The sequence below is a fragment of the Carettochelys insculpta genome, chromosome 6, assembly GCF_033958435.1.
Source record: "Carettochelys insculpta isolate YL-2023 chromosome 6, ASM3395843v1, whole genome shotgun sequence".
Classification (NCBI taxonomy): Eukaryota; Metazoa; Chordata; order Testudines; family Carettochelyidae; genus Carettochelys; species Carettochelys insculpta.
This window is the reverse complement of record NC_134142.1, coordinates 117450447-117469348: the sequence shown is the minus strand read 5'-3', so window position 1 is coordinate 117469348 and position 18902 is coordinate 117450447. Positions and strand designations below refer to the sequence as shown.

The 18902-nt window shown below is 43.3% G+C and overlaps 1 protein-coding gene across 1 annotated transcript in view; it reads right to left on the bottom strand.

Annotated features, from left to right (window-relative positions):
* Positions 1-13181, bottom strand: part of LOC142014012 (NACHT, LRR and PYD domains-containing protein 12-like) — a 53370-nt gene extending 40189 nt beyond the window's left edge. Inside the window, exons 1-3 of the mRNA XM_074996009.1 lie at positions 13098-13181; positions 6912-7197; positions 1927-3643 (exon numbers count right to left, since the gene is read on the bottom strand). Of these exons, the coding sequence (XP_074852110.1) occupies positions 1927-3643; positions 6912-7197; positions 13098-13109 (2015 nt within the window). The 5' untranslated portion in view covers positions 13110-13181. The remainder of the gene's footprint in view (positions 1-1926; positions 3644-6911; positions 7198-13097) is intronic.
* Positions 13182-18902: the final 5721 nt, after the last annotated feature.

Here is an 18902-nt window from a genome sequence, read left to right as displayed (position 1 = left end):
GCACATCCACTAATGGGATATACACCATCATGTACCAGCAATGCTCCCTACCATGTACATTGGACAAACAGGACAGTCTCTGCACCAAAGGATGAATGGACATAAATGCAACATCAGGAATGAGAACACATATAAGCCTGTAGGGGAACACTTTAGCCTTTCTGGGCATTCAGCAATGGATTGAAAAGTAGCCATCCTCCTACAAAAGACCATTACTACAAGATTACGGGGAAGACATCTGAATTGGAATTCATTTGCAAATTGGACATCTTTAGCCTTGGTCTGAACAGAGCTCCTAACTATCTTATGCATTACAAAGGCAATTTCCCCACCTATGATAGTCACAGGAATGAGACACATCTGACTTAATTCGCTTCATTAACTGGTCCTACTAGTGACAGGTAACTTCCTCCTCTCACCTTCCATTTTCCCCTCCCTGCTACATCAACTCTGGATTCTGTTTTTAGTCTCCATTTTTCAGCTGAGGACATGGGTTTTTACCCACGAAAGCGCATGGCCTAATAAATGTGTTAGTCTCTAAGGTGCCGTGGGACTGCTAGTTGTTTGCGAAGCCACAGGCTAACACAGCTACTCCTCTGAGACTACTGACCACAGTGAGGCTGTCAATGCCTGCGTTTGCTCGCTGACTGTTGCCACTGGAGGCTGGCACTTCAAACAGGAGGACTCATACCAGGGCGAAGGGGACTGACACACAAAGGAGACTGTTCCCCATGAGCAGGGAACAGGGGTCTGTGAGAAGATAAATGGAAGAAGGTTGAGTGATGTGGGTGATATGGTTATCAATGCCTTCCACTAAGTGATCCGCATGGAAAGGCCAGAGACTGCAAACAATGTGTTGGTGATCTAGTGTGAGACCCAGAGGATCTGGGCTGCAAATCCAGAGCTGTGTCCTAGATTCAGAAAGTGCTGCCTCAGTTCAGGGGATTAGTGATACTCTACTGCCTGGTAGGGGTCCTGATGGATGTCTTGCCTTCACAGGGAGCCTTTGCTGCTTGCAGTCTCAGCAGCACTGGTGGAAGCCTCTGCTCTCTAGGTGCCTGGAGGACTTGGGAAGGCATCAACCCCTCCAAAAGTCTAGGTCCTTTACTGCTCCTGGGACGCAGTGGCAGATTCTTGGGGGGCGGGGCACATTCATGTGGCTACAATGTGAATCTGTGGCCCAAACTGGGACCTTCACTTGATACCCCAAGGCCTTTCTTGCCCAGTACCAGGTAACTAAATGTTTGGGCCTTTTGAGGCACTAGCAATGGTGAGCAGTGCCAGAATGTGGTCAGTGCCAGAGGTGCTATGCACTGAGGCCAATGTAGTAGAGGGTAAAATCTAGCTGGGAAGGCTCAGAACAACAACAGAGAGAAATCTGCAAACCTGCACATGGATGTCATGCTCCTTCTGAGTCCTACGTTGAAAGTTTTTACAAATATGGCACTTTTCCTTCAAATACGATTCCCTCAAGCACCTCAGGCAGCTGTCATGGGGATCAGTAGTCAGCACAAGCCTGTTGCCATCTGAGCGGTGCTTAAACCCCAGAGACTCCCTGTGGTGAAACCCACAATGGGAATCTAATTTCTACATGCACCCAACAAATGATTTACATGACCTTAAGGGTCAAAGTGAAAAGAGACAAACCACTGGCCCTTGCCAGGCCAGGAAAGTCACTGCAAGTAAACATCACGGGAGATAAGAAGGAACTGAGATAGTGCAGGGCCAGATATTATAAAGCATGAGCACAGCACTCAAGGGGGTGTCACAGCCAATTCTACAGGCACTGCTCAGGTGAAAATTCTCTGACGACTATGCACAGGAGTACACACATCCACAGAATGGAATCAACATAAGCAAGCTCTTGAAGAAGAGCTAATTGTCATAAGAAAGTTATAATTGCTTTCTAAATAATTATTTCCCTACCTTCTGCGTTCTCTTGCAGTGATTTGAGATGAACAAAAAGACAAAACAAGCGACTGCATTCTCCGACAGTTCTTCAAACAGAAGGACAGAGTTGCAACCATCATTTTTGAAAAACCAGTCCGTGACACTTGAACACACGTGAAACAATCCATTGCACGTGTCACAATTTCTTCTTCTTGAATCTCAAACAAACAGTGGAACAATTCAAGGTGGAACCGCATTTCTGCAAGATCTTTGTTGGACTGAGCTGCCAGTGCTACACTTACTTCTTCAATCCAGTTCAGTAGTTTGCTCTTTGTTTCAAGTGAAGCTGTATAGCCTAACCTTTTTTCAATCTCCTTCATTCTATCTATATTTAAGAGACCAAATAGGAAACGTACCGTTAACATTAAATAGCCACTTCCAGGTTCTTCATAACTTTGTAATAATTTAGACACATCTTCCACAACTAACTCTTTGACTGTTTCTTCCCTTCCCTCCAATACATAAAACAAAGCAGCAAAAAACTCTTGAAAACTTAGATGAATGAAGCTGTAGGCATGTTCACAGTAAATATTTTTATGAAAAATGCTCTTGTTGAGAAAGAGGGACTGAATATTGGATACATCTAAACCATGTTTCTGGATATCATCTTCTTCAAACAGTATTATCTTTTGCCAGACTCCGTCTCTGGCTAAGGAGCACAACTTTCTGAGACTAATTTCTCTTGAGAGCTTTGACATGCAGCTATGATCCTTTAATAAACTGGAGAGAAAATACATATACACTGCAGTGGTAGTTTCTGAAATTTGTGTGAGCGATTCACCTCTTTCCATCTGTTGTTTCATCACAGTGCAGATAATCCAACATACAATTGGAACAAAACACATTGTAAAGAGAATTTCATTCTCCATTACAAATCCAAAAGCTTGTGCTGCTTGTTTTTTATCATCAAAGAACTTGTGGAAATACTCCTCCCGGTCTTCCTCAGAAAACCCCAAGATCTCTGCATAACGTGGAAATTTTAGACAGTGGTGGAGCTTCTCCAAAGCAGTTGGTCTTGTTGTGATTAGTAAGAATGATTTTGAAAGAACTTTTTTCCTTAATAAATTGCCCAATATGAGTTCCACTGGCTGCTTCTCAGAGGGATCAGTGCACCCGCAAGAGGTTTGTTGATCAAGTGAAAATTTCAATTCATCAAAACCATCAATTATAAAAAGGAGTTTTTCTGGATCCATCAAAATATCTTTAATTGGTGCATTTCTATCAGGGCAACTGTTTACAATCAAATCAGCAACACTTGTCTGCCTGGTACACAGGTTCATTTCTCTGCAGCTTATGTAGAAAACATAATCAAATCTGCCAGGGTACATTTTTCCAGAAGCCCAGTCCAACATGATCTTTCTTACTGTCATTGTTTTTCCAATCCCAGCAGCTCCCTGTAGCACAATGGTTTGAACTGGTTGTTTGCTCACCAATGGTGTAGTGTTTGTTTGTTCATCAATGTCAAATAATGTTTCTATTGTAATTGAAGTAGCTGTCTTAGCGAGGATCTCTGCATGTCTCCTTCCTGTTGCCATAATTTCATGTTGTTTGGCCTCCCAGTGACGATATTCTTTTACAATGAGCAGCTGTGTGTATCTGCTGTTTAGACTCACCCACTCACCCAGACGGGCATTCCTGTCTTCCATAAATTGGTATTCTTCCTGTATATGTTCTCTGTATGTCATCCTGTAATCTAATTCAGTGACAGGAAGCATGAGAAACATGGAGTATACAATACAAAAAACATTCAACAAAAGGAAAGGCAGTTTGCCATTACTTTGCTACAATGAAACCATTTAGGTGGACATGAAATCCCCAAAACAGTAAGCAACTGACATTGCTGACATCCTGTGTGACCACAGCACATTGTGGGGGATGAATAACCAGGTGGTTCTCACACCACGAAGTCGCTCCCTCGCTCACACAATTCCACTGTTGCTCAATCCTTACGGATTAGGCGACATCTAAACGGAATAACACCTACCATGTCCTGCTGTCCCAGATAATTTTGGATTAGGGTCCAGATCTGAAAAAGAAATCAGATGCTTAGAGAAAGTCACACAGTCAGCTGTCAACAAATGAATAGTTCCAGACTGTACTAATGAACTTTTAAGAAGAATCAAAAGAATGAGAACGAGACACGTGCTAAAAAAAGATTATTAACACAGAGGACAAAGGTGCATGGTGTGAACTGTGAGGCCCTGCTCAAGAGAACCAAATTTATGAACCACTGTATACTTCCTTGCCTTAGCATGAGAGAGAGTTTTTCTATTGCTAAGCTGTGTGTCAGCTCCCTGTGCGTCTGTCTGCCTTGTCAGAACACTTTTCAAGATTCCCAGTTTCCCTGGCCTTGCAGACAACAACCAGTGAACTCCAGCTCCTGCATTCCCCGTGGATGTTTCCTATCAGCACCCAGTACCTCCCACTGGACACACTCACAGAAATTGTTAAACTTTATTGCTGCCTCCCAAGAGACAGAGCACATACAACTTGTTATGTTAGCTGAACACTCACTTTATTTGCATCCACAACACTGAGATGGTTTGGTAATAAAACAAGAAAAAGTTGATTAACAAAGAACAGAAGTTGAAGAGATACTAAACAAGATACCCATAACAAGGAGGTCCCTCTTTACTGGGCCACCCGTATTTTCAAGAGAGACCCCACAAATCAGACAGACATGCTGCGAGAATTGTATTAAAATTGCCTCTAAAACAACTGCATGGACATGATTGTAAAGAAAAAAAAATATTGTTGGCAGGAAAAATCTCTCAGTCAGTTGAATGCCTAAGGATATGTCCCACACTTTCACCTTCAAGTGCTTCTTTGGGTTTGACGCTGTGATGTGCATTGTTTTTATCTCAGAGTGGCACGGTCAGCACCAAAGTGACATAGAAGATCATCAGGCAATCAGTAGATCTATAGCACCATAGTTTCCTGACTGGAGCTTCATCCATTCAAACTGTTTTAGTTTTGGTGGTTTCACTCCACGTGCACGCTAATGATGGGATACACGTTTCGTCTAAGGGCCCCCTCCTCCAAAGACAGCAGTGGCCTCCAGCTGTTTGGCCGTGTCTACACTTACAAAAAACTTCAAAATGGCCAGGCTAATGGCCAAATTGAAGAATACTAATGAGGCACGGAAATGAATATTCAGCACTTCATTAGCATGCCGCCAGCCACGACACTTCAAAAGCGCCGCTTTCAAACACGAGTGGCTCGGCTACACAGGGGTGCTTTTCGAAAGGACCCTGCACATTTCAAAATCCCCTTATTCCTATCAGCTGGAGCATGTCTATCATAGAGCATGCAGTCTCCATCCCCACCAGGCTGGGCACTCTGCTCGCTGTGTGCTGGGCTCTACAGAGTCCAGCATCCCCCAGTGGTGGCCAGAAATTCTGCAAAATTCTGCAGTGACACAAAATTCCCCAAGTGTGCAGTTGAAGATTCAATCAAATAATGCCAGGGGCATGACCAAGCTGCTCCATTAACAATCAGTTGAGAAGTTGGCAGAAATCAACGTTTTTTATGTGAGTTATAAGAAGCGTACGTGAGAAAGCAGGACAGCCCCAGGGCCGAGTGGAGTCTGGGCACCCCCCACTCACCCACACACACACACACTGTAGGCCCCTCCCTTCCTTCACTTCATCCCCACCCTTATCCCATCCCCAGCCAACCAGGCTGGGGATTACCTAGGGCAGTAGCAGCAGGAGGGGGTCACCTCCTCTCAGCCCTCCCCACACTGGCACTCATGTAGTTCAAGCTTCCCTCCACCGCGCCCTCCCAGTCCATTGGGCCCCACTTCTCCATGGGTGGCAGCAAGCGGATACCACTTTCTGCTGCTGCAGAGAAGTGGGGCTCAGTGGGCCAGGAGGGTGCAGGGAAGCCAATGGAAGCAGGCTGCCACTGGCACCACATGGCGAGTGGGGGGTGGGGTTGAGGGGAAATTGAACCCCTGCTGCTGCTGCTGCTGCTGCTGCCTCCTGCCACTGCCACTGCCACCCACACCCTGCCCTGAGTAATCCTCCCCCATCCCCTGGCTGTGGCTGCTGCTGTGGGGGCCCCAAAAGCATGAGGCCTGGTGCGGCTGCCACACTCCATCCTATGGACGGGATGGCTCTGTTAGAAAAGTTCTACTGTAGGCAGCACTCTGATGGACTGATAGGGTATATTTATTTACAGGAGTTGTAGCTCAGATTAAATTAACTGGTTAATTAACTGAGTTAACATGATTAATTTGTGCAGTATTTTTACATATTTAACTATTTTCAGAATATAGGTTTGCTAGCTTTGAGATGCTTATTTTGTCAAGGTAAAATTTAAAAACGGTGGGGGAGTTTTTTGAATTAAAACTTTCAAGACTCATAAAAATCCTACAACTTAATTACTTCAAACATTAAAAAAAATGTTAGTTCAAAGTCCAGGCATACAAATATGGACCTTCTGGAATGAGTTTTACCCTTTTATTGTTGGCATAAAATGCCCTGCTTCAGTTCATTGTGTGGTTCCTACATGGATTGTAATCCAGAAATACCTTAAACTTTTAATGAAGTTTGCAGTTTCCCCATACAATCGATCAGTACTGTCACAACGCCTTACTCTCTTGGGGAACACGGGAAAGTATAGGAGTTCATGGACACTTTGGACTTGTGTTTTACAGGCTTTGTTACTTCTGCATTAACATTTGTTGTTGCCTAAATTTGTCATTTCAGCATTAACATGTCTTGTAAAAGAAGTTCCTGCCTGGGACTTTTTAAAAAAATGTTAGAAAAGATGTTTGTTCATTTTGCTATTTTTGGTAACAATGACATGTGTACATCTTGGTTTTTAGGCCTATTGCTTTGGAATTTCTGATTGATGTCAAAAGCCTATTGCTATTGCAACTTCTTTTACCGCATGTAATCTGTGGACATTTAAGGGGAAAATATTTAAATGAGTTACAGAAATTGCACATAGTTTACCTTTTCTTTTTCCTTCTGTGAGTTTAGCCGCAAAATCTCTCAGATTGATCTGGTTGAATACAGCTATTGCTACATCTAATACAATGTCGTCACCATAGAATTTCATCAAGAGATTCTTCGTATCGATTTTGTCGGCATTCTCTAGTGGACCATGTGGGATGTTATCTCTTCCATCAAAATCAACAAAGGATAATTTATCTTTAAATCTTTTAAAATTTTCCTGAGAGAGTTCATCCAGTGAACGTAAGAGAAGGTCACTAATCTTGCTACTCGTGTTTGCCATCATCTGAAGACAGAAGAAAATAAAAATACAACAGTAGGACTGAGGATTAGAATCCATTTATCAGCATACAGTCACAGTCAGCATACAATCACATTTTTCCCAGAGAAAAGGAGGGCTAGACTAGCTCTCAAGACTCCAGGGTTCATTTTGCCAGTTCAGATGGTGACTGGCTACATAACCATGCTTACTGATTTCTCTGGGTCTTGATTATGTGCAAAATGGGCATAGCAACAGCTTCTGTGCCTAAATCACAGGTGTTTTTAAACTCAGTTAACATTTGTAGAGGGCTTGGAGAGCCACAAGTAAAAGGCAAACACAATATTATTATGTAATGGGTTGGAAATAATAAATTCAAAAGATTCATTAAATTTTACCACTCAGATACTTTGGGTTTCACACAATTTGTGCTACCAGGAAAGAATTTTAAACTGAATTTCTCACCTTAAGGGGAATTTGTTTATTACTATTATGTGCACTTGAGTCTATTGCAAGAAAGGGTGAATTGCATCTGGAGAGTAGCACATGACTTAATTTGAAACACACTGTGCCAATAATGTTCATACTTAATAATCGAAGGGGGACAAATTTTGATCAGTTTTGTATAAGGGGACAACAGTTACTTAGTGCCTGAGATCTTTCCACTGGCTGATCTCTACAAACATAGGATTATAGTAGCAACAGGGTAACTAAAAGTATCACTAGAAGACTATTGATCTCACAAAACTAAAGCAGAATGCGGGGATTGGGATAAGGGCTGTAAATCAGCTTCCCACCCACAAACAGGATTCTTCTCAAGCCATTCAACATCACTAGCATTATCATCTGTTGCAGAAGTGGTTTAGGAATATTTGTTCAGATGAGAGAAATGTGCCAATCAGGATATCACCAGAAATTGACATGTTCTGAAATCAATGTTTCCCCCGTTGGAATTAAATATCTACCTCATTTCCATGCATAAGCGAACTCAGTGCACGTGTGAGGCAGTGGAGGGGGATTAGATATAAGCCTCTATTAAAAATGATGATATCCTCAGTAATGCTCATTAATTCAGTTCTCAGAGTGCATGTGTTTCTCAAGGTGGGACAATTCAACACAAATCTACTATCCTCTTATGTCAGCAGAACTTGTAATTCTTATGCAGACTACCAAATTCCCTCTTTCAAATTTTGATAATGCATGGGCACTTTTAGACCCCAGAGACAAGAAAAATTCTTTAAAAGTCAGTAAACAGACTTTTTTCGTACATTGAGATTGCCTAGAATTTATTTTTTCTCTCCTCACTGTTTTAGCATTTTCACACAAAAATTAGACACTAGCCTTTCAAAGGCTACATGCATTTTCTAAAAGCTGGGCCTAATTCAAAACTCAGTTAAGTAAGTCAGTGAGACTCTTTCTACTGTCTTCAGTGGCCTTTGCAGCAGGCCTCTAAGGGCCACCCCATACTTTGCAGTCTGCCCAGCATAAGAACAGCCTCACTGGGTCAGAGCAAAGGTCCATTTAGCCCAGTATCCTGCCTTCCAACAGAGGCCAATGCTGGATGCCCCAGAGGACGTGAACAGAACTGGTAATCATCTAGTAATCCCTCTCCAGTCATCCATGTCCAGCCTCTGACAAACAGAGGCTAGAGACGCCATTCCTACCCATCCTGGCTAATATCCCTTGATGGGCCTAGCATCCATGAATGTATCTAGTTCTTTTTTGAACCCTGTTAGAGTTTTGGTCTTCACAACCTCCTCTGGCCAGGAGTTCCACAGGCCTGCTATGCACTGTGTGAAGGAGAACTTCCTTGTGTTAGTTTTAAACCTGCCACCCATTGTTTTCATTGGGTGACCTCTAGTTCTTATATTATGGGAACAAGTAAATAACTTTTTCCTTATTTACTTTTTCTACCCCAATGATGATTTTATATCTCTATCATATCTCCCCTTAGGCCCCTTTTTTCTAAGCTGAAAAGTGCCAGTCTTTTTCATCTTTCTTCATATGGCACCCATTCCAAACCCCTAATCATTTTTGCTGCCCTCTTACGAACCTTTTCCAGTGCCAGGATGTCTTTTCTGAGATGAGGTGACCACACCTGTACACAATATTCAAGATGTGGGCGTACCATGGATACATATAGAGGCAATGAGATATTCTCTGTCTTATTCTCTATCCCTTTTTTCGTGATTCCTAGCATTCTGTTTGCCTTTTTGACTGTTGTAATACATTGAGTGGATGTTTTCAGAGAACTATCCACAATGACTCCAAGATCTCTATCTTGAGTGGTTATGACTAAGTCAGTCCCCATCATTTTGTATATATAGTTGGGATTATTTTTTTCAAAGTGCATTACTTTACTTGTATCAACATTAAAATCCATTCACAATTTTCTTGCCCAATCACTTAGGCTATGTCTACACTAGTGTGATCTGTGGAGAGAAATTACTGTTGGAAGATAACAGCAACGAAGGGTCCTGTGGCACCTTATAGACTAACAGAAAAGTTTTGAGCATGAGCTTTCGTGAGCACAGACTCACTTCATCAGATGAGTCTGTGCTCACGAAAGCTCATGCTCAAAACTTTTCTGTTAGTCTATAACGTGCCACAGGACCCTTCGTTGCTGTTACAGATCCAGACTAACACGGCTACCCCTCCGATGTTGGAAGATAGCTTCTGATAAAACTTTTGTTGATGGATCATGGCCACATATGAAAGCAGATCACTCTGTCAACAGAGGTGGGCGGACTGCCCATCCACTCTTTTGACAAAATGTCCAAATGGAAGCTCAGCAAACAGGGCTGCCTGATGAAGTGGAAGCCCTGTCTGTCAACAGAGGGCCTCCTGGAGCATCCATATGGCTTTTTTGTCAACAGAATCTGTCAGCAAAGGAATTCTGCCTCAGGAGAAGAGGCAGAAGGCTGTTGATAAAAGTGCTGACTTTTAATGAAAGTATGTCAACAGAACACATTTTATGTGTGGATGCTATGGGGGTTTTGTCTACAAAACTCCACTTTTGTCAAGAAAACTCTCCAGTGTAGACACAGCCTTAGTTTTGTGAGATCGTTTTGAAGCTCTTCACAGTCTAGTGTGTTCTTAACTATTTTGAACAGTTTACTATCATCAGCAAATTTTACCACCACTCTGTTTACCCCCTTCTACAGATATTTTATAAATAAGTTGAACAGGATTGGTCTCAAAACAGACCCTTTGGGTATACTACTAGTTACCTCTCTCCATTCTGAAAACCTACCATTTATTCCCACTCTTTGTTTCCTGTCTTTTAACCTGTCTCTCAGTCCATGAGAGGACCTTCCCCTCTTATCCCAGGACAACTTATTTTACTTAACAGCCTTTTTTGAAGGCCCTTATCAAAGGCTTTCTGGAAAACAAATTAAACTATATTCACTGGATCCCTCTTCTCCACATGCTTATTTACCACCTTAAAGAATTCTAGTAGGTTAGTAAGGCATGATTTCCCTTTACAGAAACCATGTTGACTTTTCCCCAACAAGTCATGTTCATCTACATATCTGACAATTTTATTCTTTACTACATCTTCAACTAATTTGTGCAGTATGGACATTAGACTTATTGGTCTGTAATTGCCAGGATCACCTCTAGAGCCCTTTTTAACTCCTGGAGTCACATTAGCTATCTTCCCGTCAACACGTACAGAAGCTGATTTAAAGGACAGGTTACAAACCACAGTTAGTAGTTCTGCAATTTCACATTTGACTTCTTTCAGAACTCTTGGGCGAATGCCATGCCATAAGAATGAGCATGAAGCCACATCACAGCAGGAGCCACCCAGAGAATACATTTTGTCGCGCCATTATTAGTGACTCCCATTCCCTGCCTCTATCTATCTCCTGCTTGCCCATTAGTTCACAGTAGGGAGTATTGGACAAATAGCCCCTACTCTACCTTTTGTGAAGAAAGTCACAATATGAGTAGAACTGAGAAAGGAGAATCACCCTCCCTCTTACTCTCTGCGTGTGCAAGCTGGGCGTGCTAGCCCCTACTGACTACATGAACATTTTTGTTATGACATCCTGCTTGTACATGGCCTGGGGTGACCTGTAAGTTAGATATAATCAGTAACTTAATAATGTTAAAGATTAAGATCCAATAAAGCTTCTCTTCCCCTCTCCAACTCATGAAGTTTCAAACTTCAGTTTGCAGCTTACATACCATAAAGGATGAATCCAAAGCCCTAGTCCAACAAGGCTGCAATTTCCAAGAGACAAATTTACTAAAATGTAATGAGTTACAATAACAACGCACCCACATGGAAGTATCAAGTGTACATGCTGTTAGCCAGGAAGACGTTATACACAAGATGTAGTCAGTCTTGTGTACCTCCTTTCTTTTTCAATCTTCTCAGTGTTCAGACTCGTGCATAAAAAAGGCAAAAAGTGATAGTTGCAATACCGTCACCAAAAAGCTACATCAGCACCGCAATAAAAGCAAATTCTGTCCATAAAAGTAGCATGGGTAGCAATACCGCAGTGGTAGACAGCTCAGCAATAGCTGTTTTTCCTTTACGCATAACTGGCTTTAAGATAATGTTGGGAATTTGGACTCTTTTACCATTTTAACAATGGTAACATAATTATTCATCTTTATGGTATAACAGTTACCTCTGTATTTCTCTTAACGTCACACATCCGTCAAAAAGTACAATTGTCACTCAGCATACTGGTCTTTAAAATGAACAAGACTCACTCTGACCAGCTAGACTGCATTTCTTTGGAGGAAAACTTATTTGGAGAGCACCTAATGGAAGCCTTAAAAATTAGGAAATGAAATATTTGTAGTGAAGCTAGCTGCAAAGGAAAGTAAACAAAGAAGGGTTTTAAATTCCTGATGCCTGTAGCTTCCGAGTTCTTAGTGGTCCCTTCTCATCCCCCCTTCCCTGCTAAAAACAGAAATGCGACAGCTTTTTCTTCCAGCTCTTGAGAAAGACCACTGACTAGGTCTCTGAAACACTGCAGAGCTAGAATGGTACTGGGTTTGGCTCTGGCTCCAAAGTTTGTCTCTGTTTTGGGGGATTGCTGGGGCATGGATCTGATTTTCCATTGCCTTGTGGCAGCCGTGAGGGGAGAAGCTTGACAAAGTGACGTGGGGTGCTCGTATCCCTGGGACTCAGTTTCCCAGGAGGTTGCTGCAAAGCCAGAGCTGAGCTTGTTCTTTGCTGGTAGGCTCTGACCAAGTTTGTTTTTTTAGGGAGATTTTTTTACTACAGAGGAAAAAGTCATTAGGAGAGTTTTGTTTCAGTGCTTCTCCTCATCCTTGCACCTTCTGTCTCTGTCCTTTCGCTCTCACGCAGCCACTGCATTGCAATCTGCCTCTGGCACACCCCCATCTCTGCTTCCATCCATGCAGGGTGCAGTGCAGCAGGTGCCTGGCTGCAGAGGATGGTGTCAGCCAAGCATAGGTGAAAACAAAGCGATCCCAGCAGGGGGTGCTGATTGCTATTATTCCTGAGGATGGCGGCAAAGGGGCTGCATGACTGGCATTGCAAACCCCAAGCATTCAAAAACCAGGAGATCTGATTTGCAAACCAAGAGATTTGTAGAAAAATAAAACTTGGATTCTATTGGCTTTCTGGGCCCTGGTCCTTAGGGTTCCCATATTCAAGTTTTTTCTCTACAATCATAAAGGCTAATTTTTTTTTAAAAAGTAAATTATTATTTAACAGAGTGATTAATCATGATTCATTTTTAATCATGTGTTTAATTGTGATTAATTTTAATCACTTGACGGCCGTAGAGATTACAGAAAATTATGCCTCAAACAACATTAGCTCTGATTTTACCTCTGTGTGTCTCTTCCTGTCCATGCCAAAGATTCCAGCTTTCTTCTTATCATGTGAATATAAATACGATCTTACTAAATTAATAATTTATACAATGAATACTCACCTTCCTATTCATCTAGTTGGAGAGAGCTTATTTAGATTGAATTTTCATCATTTTCCCACCCAGTAAGTGAAGGAGAATGGTCTCGGAAACCTTTTGAGAGCTCAAAACACTTTCACTTTCATTTGGCTGGCTCAGGCCCTATTGCAGCAAGGCGTGGGAGAGCAGGGGAAAGTCAGGAAATGGCTGTGAATATGCACCATACAATTCAAACACACAAACTGGCTTTAAAAAACAGGTAAAATGGCGTAGCCCAGGGGTGAGGAAATCTTTTTTGGGTCAGAGGCTACCGACGTGGAGAAAAATCAGTCTGGGGCCACACAAGTGCGTAGCCAAAAATAAAACACACTAAAAAAACCCCACAAAAAACAAAAAACCACACACACACACACACTAACATGGTCCAGGACTAAGGTGACCATCCATCCTGTTTTGGGCAGGACAGCCCTGTATTTCAGGCGCCATCCTGGCATCCTGATTTATTTTGCCAAAGGGGCCAATTGCTGTGTATTCTACATTTCCCCCAGTGGCTGGCTCCCCCGTGGCTTCAGAAGCTGAGAGCTGGATGGGTGCAGCTGTGTGGCTGCCATCTGTCTTCCCACAGCTAGGGGAGCTGGGAGCCAGACCAGCACAGCTGCCGCTGGTTCCCAGCTCCCTGAAGCTGGGGGAAGCCAGGAGCTTTGTTGGCAAGGCAGCAGTCCTGTTCCCAGAGCCCCAAGTCATGGGGCAGCCGAAAGCCATAGCTGCCCCCTACAGCCAGTGAGCAACCCCCGTCAACAAGGTGGCCACCCCCACAGAGCAGCCACCGCCTGACTCAGACTTTACGTGACCATCTGTCCCATTTTAACCAGGACGGTGTCACTCCTCCATATCCCATGTCTGGCTGGGGGAGATATGGTCACCTTACTGACCAGTATCACCTGAAGAGATGGACAGGCACTGACAACAGAGAAGCCAGCAGAAAGACTTGTCAGTGGGGCTTCAAATGGACTACTCTGTGCACACAAGTCCTTGTGCAGATTCGAAGGCCCTGTTGCCTCACTTTGAGCTCTTCAGAAACTATCACCAATGTTGCCAAGCTGATTCATGAAACACACACACCATGGGCTAGAACCCTGAGAATGCATGGTGTTCTAGAACATACTGAGCCACTGTACAAGTGATTATGAGTTTCTATGACAGTTTCATGAAAGTTCTTCCCAAGTCCACATGGAGGGAGAAACCTAAGCCTGCCCTGCCAGCATTCCACCTTCTGCTAAGACTCTACAGTTCTATCACTGAAAGAAAAGTGGGAAGACAGCAGAGGACAGAGTTTATTTGCATATAATTAGGCTTCAAAGGACAAGAAAGGTGAATTATTTCCTATTTATCTAGTTGGATATTTCACAGCATCTTCATATCTGTACAGCTTTTAGTACTGTAGTTATCAATATTGAGCCCAATTTAATTCAGTGACAAAATAGGAGTTTCTAAAGGAGCAGGATTGAGTCCAGTCTTCGCACTTTACCGCAAGCCGATTGTAACAGGGTCATTCAAACAAATCATATACGGTTTAATATTTCTAAGCTGCTATATTTAAAACTGTTTTTTAAAATTATGCATTGGTATAAAATAGTAACTACAACAAGGTGTGGCAGAAGGTAGAAGTCATGGAAAGGGTGTAAAACTGCTATACCGTAAGAACTGTCATCTGTCCTCTTGTAACCAGCTGTAATTTGCTAGGAAGGGTAATCTAAAAAAGCATAATTAAGTCTGCATTCACTAAATTCAAACCACAACCTTGCTAACTTCTCATGTTTCATTGTGCAGACTAGCATTATTATCCCGGACATTGTCTGCATCACAAAAGTAGCTCTATAACAGCTGTAAAGTATTTGTGGTCCACAAAAACCTCTTCGCTGGTCTTCAGTGCTCCACCTGAAAAGCAAGCATTGCACTTGACATATTGAGATCTTTTGTGGATTGCTGGTGCTTCAACAGCAGTGAGACAGCATTAAATAGAATTTGGAACAGTCCTAGGCTACGTCTACACGTGCACGCTACATCGAAATAGCTTATTTCGATGTAGCAACATCAAAATAGTCTATTTCGATGAATAACGTCTACACGTCCTCCAGAGCTGGCAACGTCGACGTTCAACTTCGACGTTGGGCAGCACCACATCAAAATAGGCGTTGCGAGGGAACGTCTACACGCCAAAGTAGCACACATCGAAATAAGGGTGCCAGGAACAGCTGCAGACAGGGTCACAGGGCGGACTCAACAGCAAGCCGCTCCCTTAAAGGGCCCCTCCCAGACACAGTTGCACTAAACAACACAAGATCCACAGAGCCGACAACTGGTTGCAGACCCTGTGCATGCAGCATGGATCCCCAGCTGCCGCAGCAGCAGCCGGAAGCCCTGGGCTAAGGGCTGCTGCACACGGTGACCATAGAGCCCTGCAGGAGCTGGAGAGAGAGCGTCTCTCAACCCCTCAGCTGATGGCCGCCATGGCGGACCCCGCTATTTCGATGTTGCGGGATGCGGATCGTCTACACGTGCCCTACTTCGATGTTCAACTTCGAAGTAGGGCGCTATGCCCATCCCCTCATGGGGTTAGCGACTTCGACGTCTCACCGCCTAACGTCGATTTCAACTTCGAAATAGCGCCCAACACGTGTAGCCGTGACGGGCGCTATTTCGAAGTTGGCGCCGCTACTTCGAAGTAGCGTGCACGTGTAGACACGGCCCTAGAGGGGCATGTGCTTCTCTCAGACTCTTCCTGTTGAGCATTCCCTACAGTTACATTAAACCGGAAGTAGCAGAGGGGTAGCTGAGTTAGTCTGTATCTTCAAAAACAACAGAAGTCCTGTGGCCCTGTATCAATTAACAGGTATCTTGCAGAATAAGCTTTCGTGGGCAAGGACTCATGCATCTAACAAAGTGGGTCTTTGCCCACGAAATCTTATGCTCCAAATACCTGGTAGTCTATAAGGTGCCACAGGGCTCCTTCATAAGCTGGAAATAGCTTTTTGCCTCTTACATATTGAATTTCAGTGGTTGTGACATCAGGATGAGAGATTAGCATGTACTATTTTAGTATGTTCTATTCTGAAAAGTGAATGGAAAATAGCACGAGAGTCTTCTTTGTTTAAGGCCTCATCCTTCAATCACTCTCCACGCAGGAGGAGTTCTATTGAAATCAGTGGGAGTTATAAGAGAACTGCAATGGCAGAATGAGGCCATTATAGCCAGTGGCTTTCACAGCAGATTGACTCAGCTTACCACCCCAAAGAAGAATAACTTTATTAACATTCAGTGCTGCCTCCTCCTGTACAGCATGGCCAGTATCACAAGATTCTGCAGTGGGCATGTAGCTAAGTTGGAGAGGCAGGATAACCTTCAGCGCCTTCCTCTGTAACTGCACTGGCTCCAAGATGCTAACTGTAGCAGACTTGGAGATAAAAATCAAAAATGGACAATTAGCAATGGTTGTCATTCTTACATGTTCATATTCTCTTTGTAACCACATTTTAAGGTGTGTAATGCATGCACAATGTATGGGAGGCGTATTTAATCCTCTTCAACCTATGGAGAAGAGGAAAACTGGACTTCTTATAGAACAGCTGAATCCCCATTTGAACATAAGAATGGCCATAGTGGATCAGACCAAAGGTCCATCCAGTCCAGTATCCTGTCTGCCAACAGTGGCCAATACCAGGTGCCCCAGAGGGAGTGGACTGAACAGGTAGCAATCAAGTGATCTCTCTCCTGCCATCCATCTTCAGCTTCTGACAAACAGAGGCTAGGGACACCATTCCTTACCCATCCTGGCTAATAGCTATTAATGGACCTAACCTACATGAATTTATCTAGCTCTTTTTTAAACCCTGTAATAGTCCTAGCCTTCACAGCCTCATCTGGCAAGGAGTTCCACAGGTTGACTGTGCGCTGTGTGAAGGCGAACTTCATTTTATTTGATTTAAACCCACTGCCCATTAATTTCATTTGGTGTCCTCTAGTTCTGATATTCTGGGAACAAATAAATAATTCTTCCTTGTTCACTTTCTCCACACCACTCATAATTTTATGTACCTCTGTCATATCCTCCTTAGTCTCCTCTTTTCTAAGCTGAAGAGTCCTAGTCTCTTTAACATGTCTTCATATGGGACCCATTCCAAACCCCTAATAATTTTAGTTGCCCTTTTTTTAACCTTTTCTAACGCCAGGATTTGTCCGGTTAATTCCTTATTTTAAGGCTGCAAGTACATTGTTATGCTAATGCTATTGATATATTTTTCATTCTTGTATCCAGCTGGGTTGCAGACACCTGTGTCAGTCCAGACAAGGAACTGTTTTAAAATACATTTCCTGAGTCGTAGCATATTTTAAAAGGAAGAGCAATAGACCAGTGGTTCATGACTCAAAGCACAGCAAGTTTTGCTGCTGATACAGAGGAAAAAGAGCCACACAGCTGATGCTTGAAGCACCAAAGCAGCAAGTAAAGGTGAAATTCAGGTAAGCACAGTGTCCAAGAAGTGAATACAAGCAAGTCTAGTAACTACTCTGCAGAAAAAAGAGGTGCAGCAAGTTCTTTCCTAGAAATTCCTTCTTAGTGCCGAGGAGCCCAGGACCCTATTGTGCTAGAAATTGTACAGAGAACAAAAAGAAAAGAAATAACCAGAAAGCTGCTGACACAATTGCCAGGGCCCTAGGCAAAGTGGGGTGAGACAGCGCCGAGCCCCTACAAGAGGCAGAGCCTCAGGCAGGAGGGGGATGGCTGGGGACAAGCCTCCCCATCAGCCCTTCAGGATGGAAGAAGAGGCTTAAGTGCACATAGCAGTGAATGGCTGAAATACTGGCCCATTGAAGACAATGGCAAAAATCCCCCTGACGTCAAAGACGAGAGGATTTCACCCCAAATTTAGGGAGAGGCCTATAGCATGAATCATTTCCTATGATTCTAGAACAGAACTGCAGCCAGAGTGATTCTGGGCTCTGCTGAGACACTAGCTAATGAGCAAGGAGGTGGTTTTTATTAAGCCCAAATCTTGACAAGACACTCTCAGTGGCAAAGATAGAGTTGGGGATGGGTCCCACAGTTGCTGTGGATGCAGAATGTGATGGTCACAAGCAGTAACCCAGTAAAACCAAGGAACTGCTTTGCAAAACTTCTCTGATAGTATAGAAAAGCAGACCCCTATGAAATGTCAGAGAGGTACTTGTTCAGGATTCAGGGATTTGTCCTGGCTACCGCAATGAAAAGATCCTTAATACCACAGGAGTCAGCTGTCCTGTGGCTATTCCCAAGAGGAGGCACCCTCTGATAAATACAAGTCACACATCTACCATGTCCTTTCAAACAGGAGTTTTATTGCTTCAGTAACACCATGCTACGGGTAGTGGCAGACACCAGACACCAAGAGGTTTCCCAGATACTTCTAGCACATCACTGACATGCCAATAACTTTGTCAACATTTGCATTAATATCTCCTGCCCCCTATCTATTGCTTAAGGTATTGTTTTTACTCATTGAACCTCTCTAGTCTGGGACCTGACCGGTGCCGGATGAGAGAATTCTCTGAACCACAGGAGGTCAGTATTGTCTAGCAGCGTTAACAACACTTCCACTGCTTACTGGATTGGGGTAAATTACAGCTAAATAACAGCCCAGAACACTGAGAGCCAGGGCTGGTGGCTGTCAACAAAACTTTATGGGACCACAAGAAACTTGGCCACACACATGATAAGTGGCCATCTGGCCAACGCAGATCATGCCAGATTACAGATGTTGCTGGATGACAGAGTGCTGGACTAGAGAAGTTCGA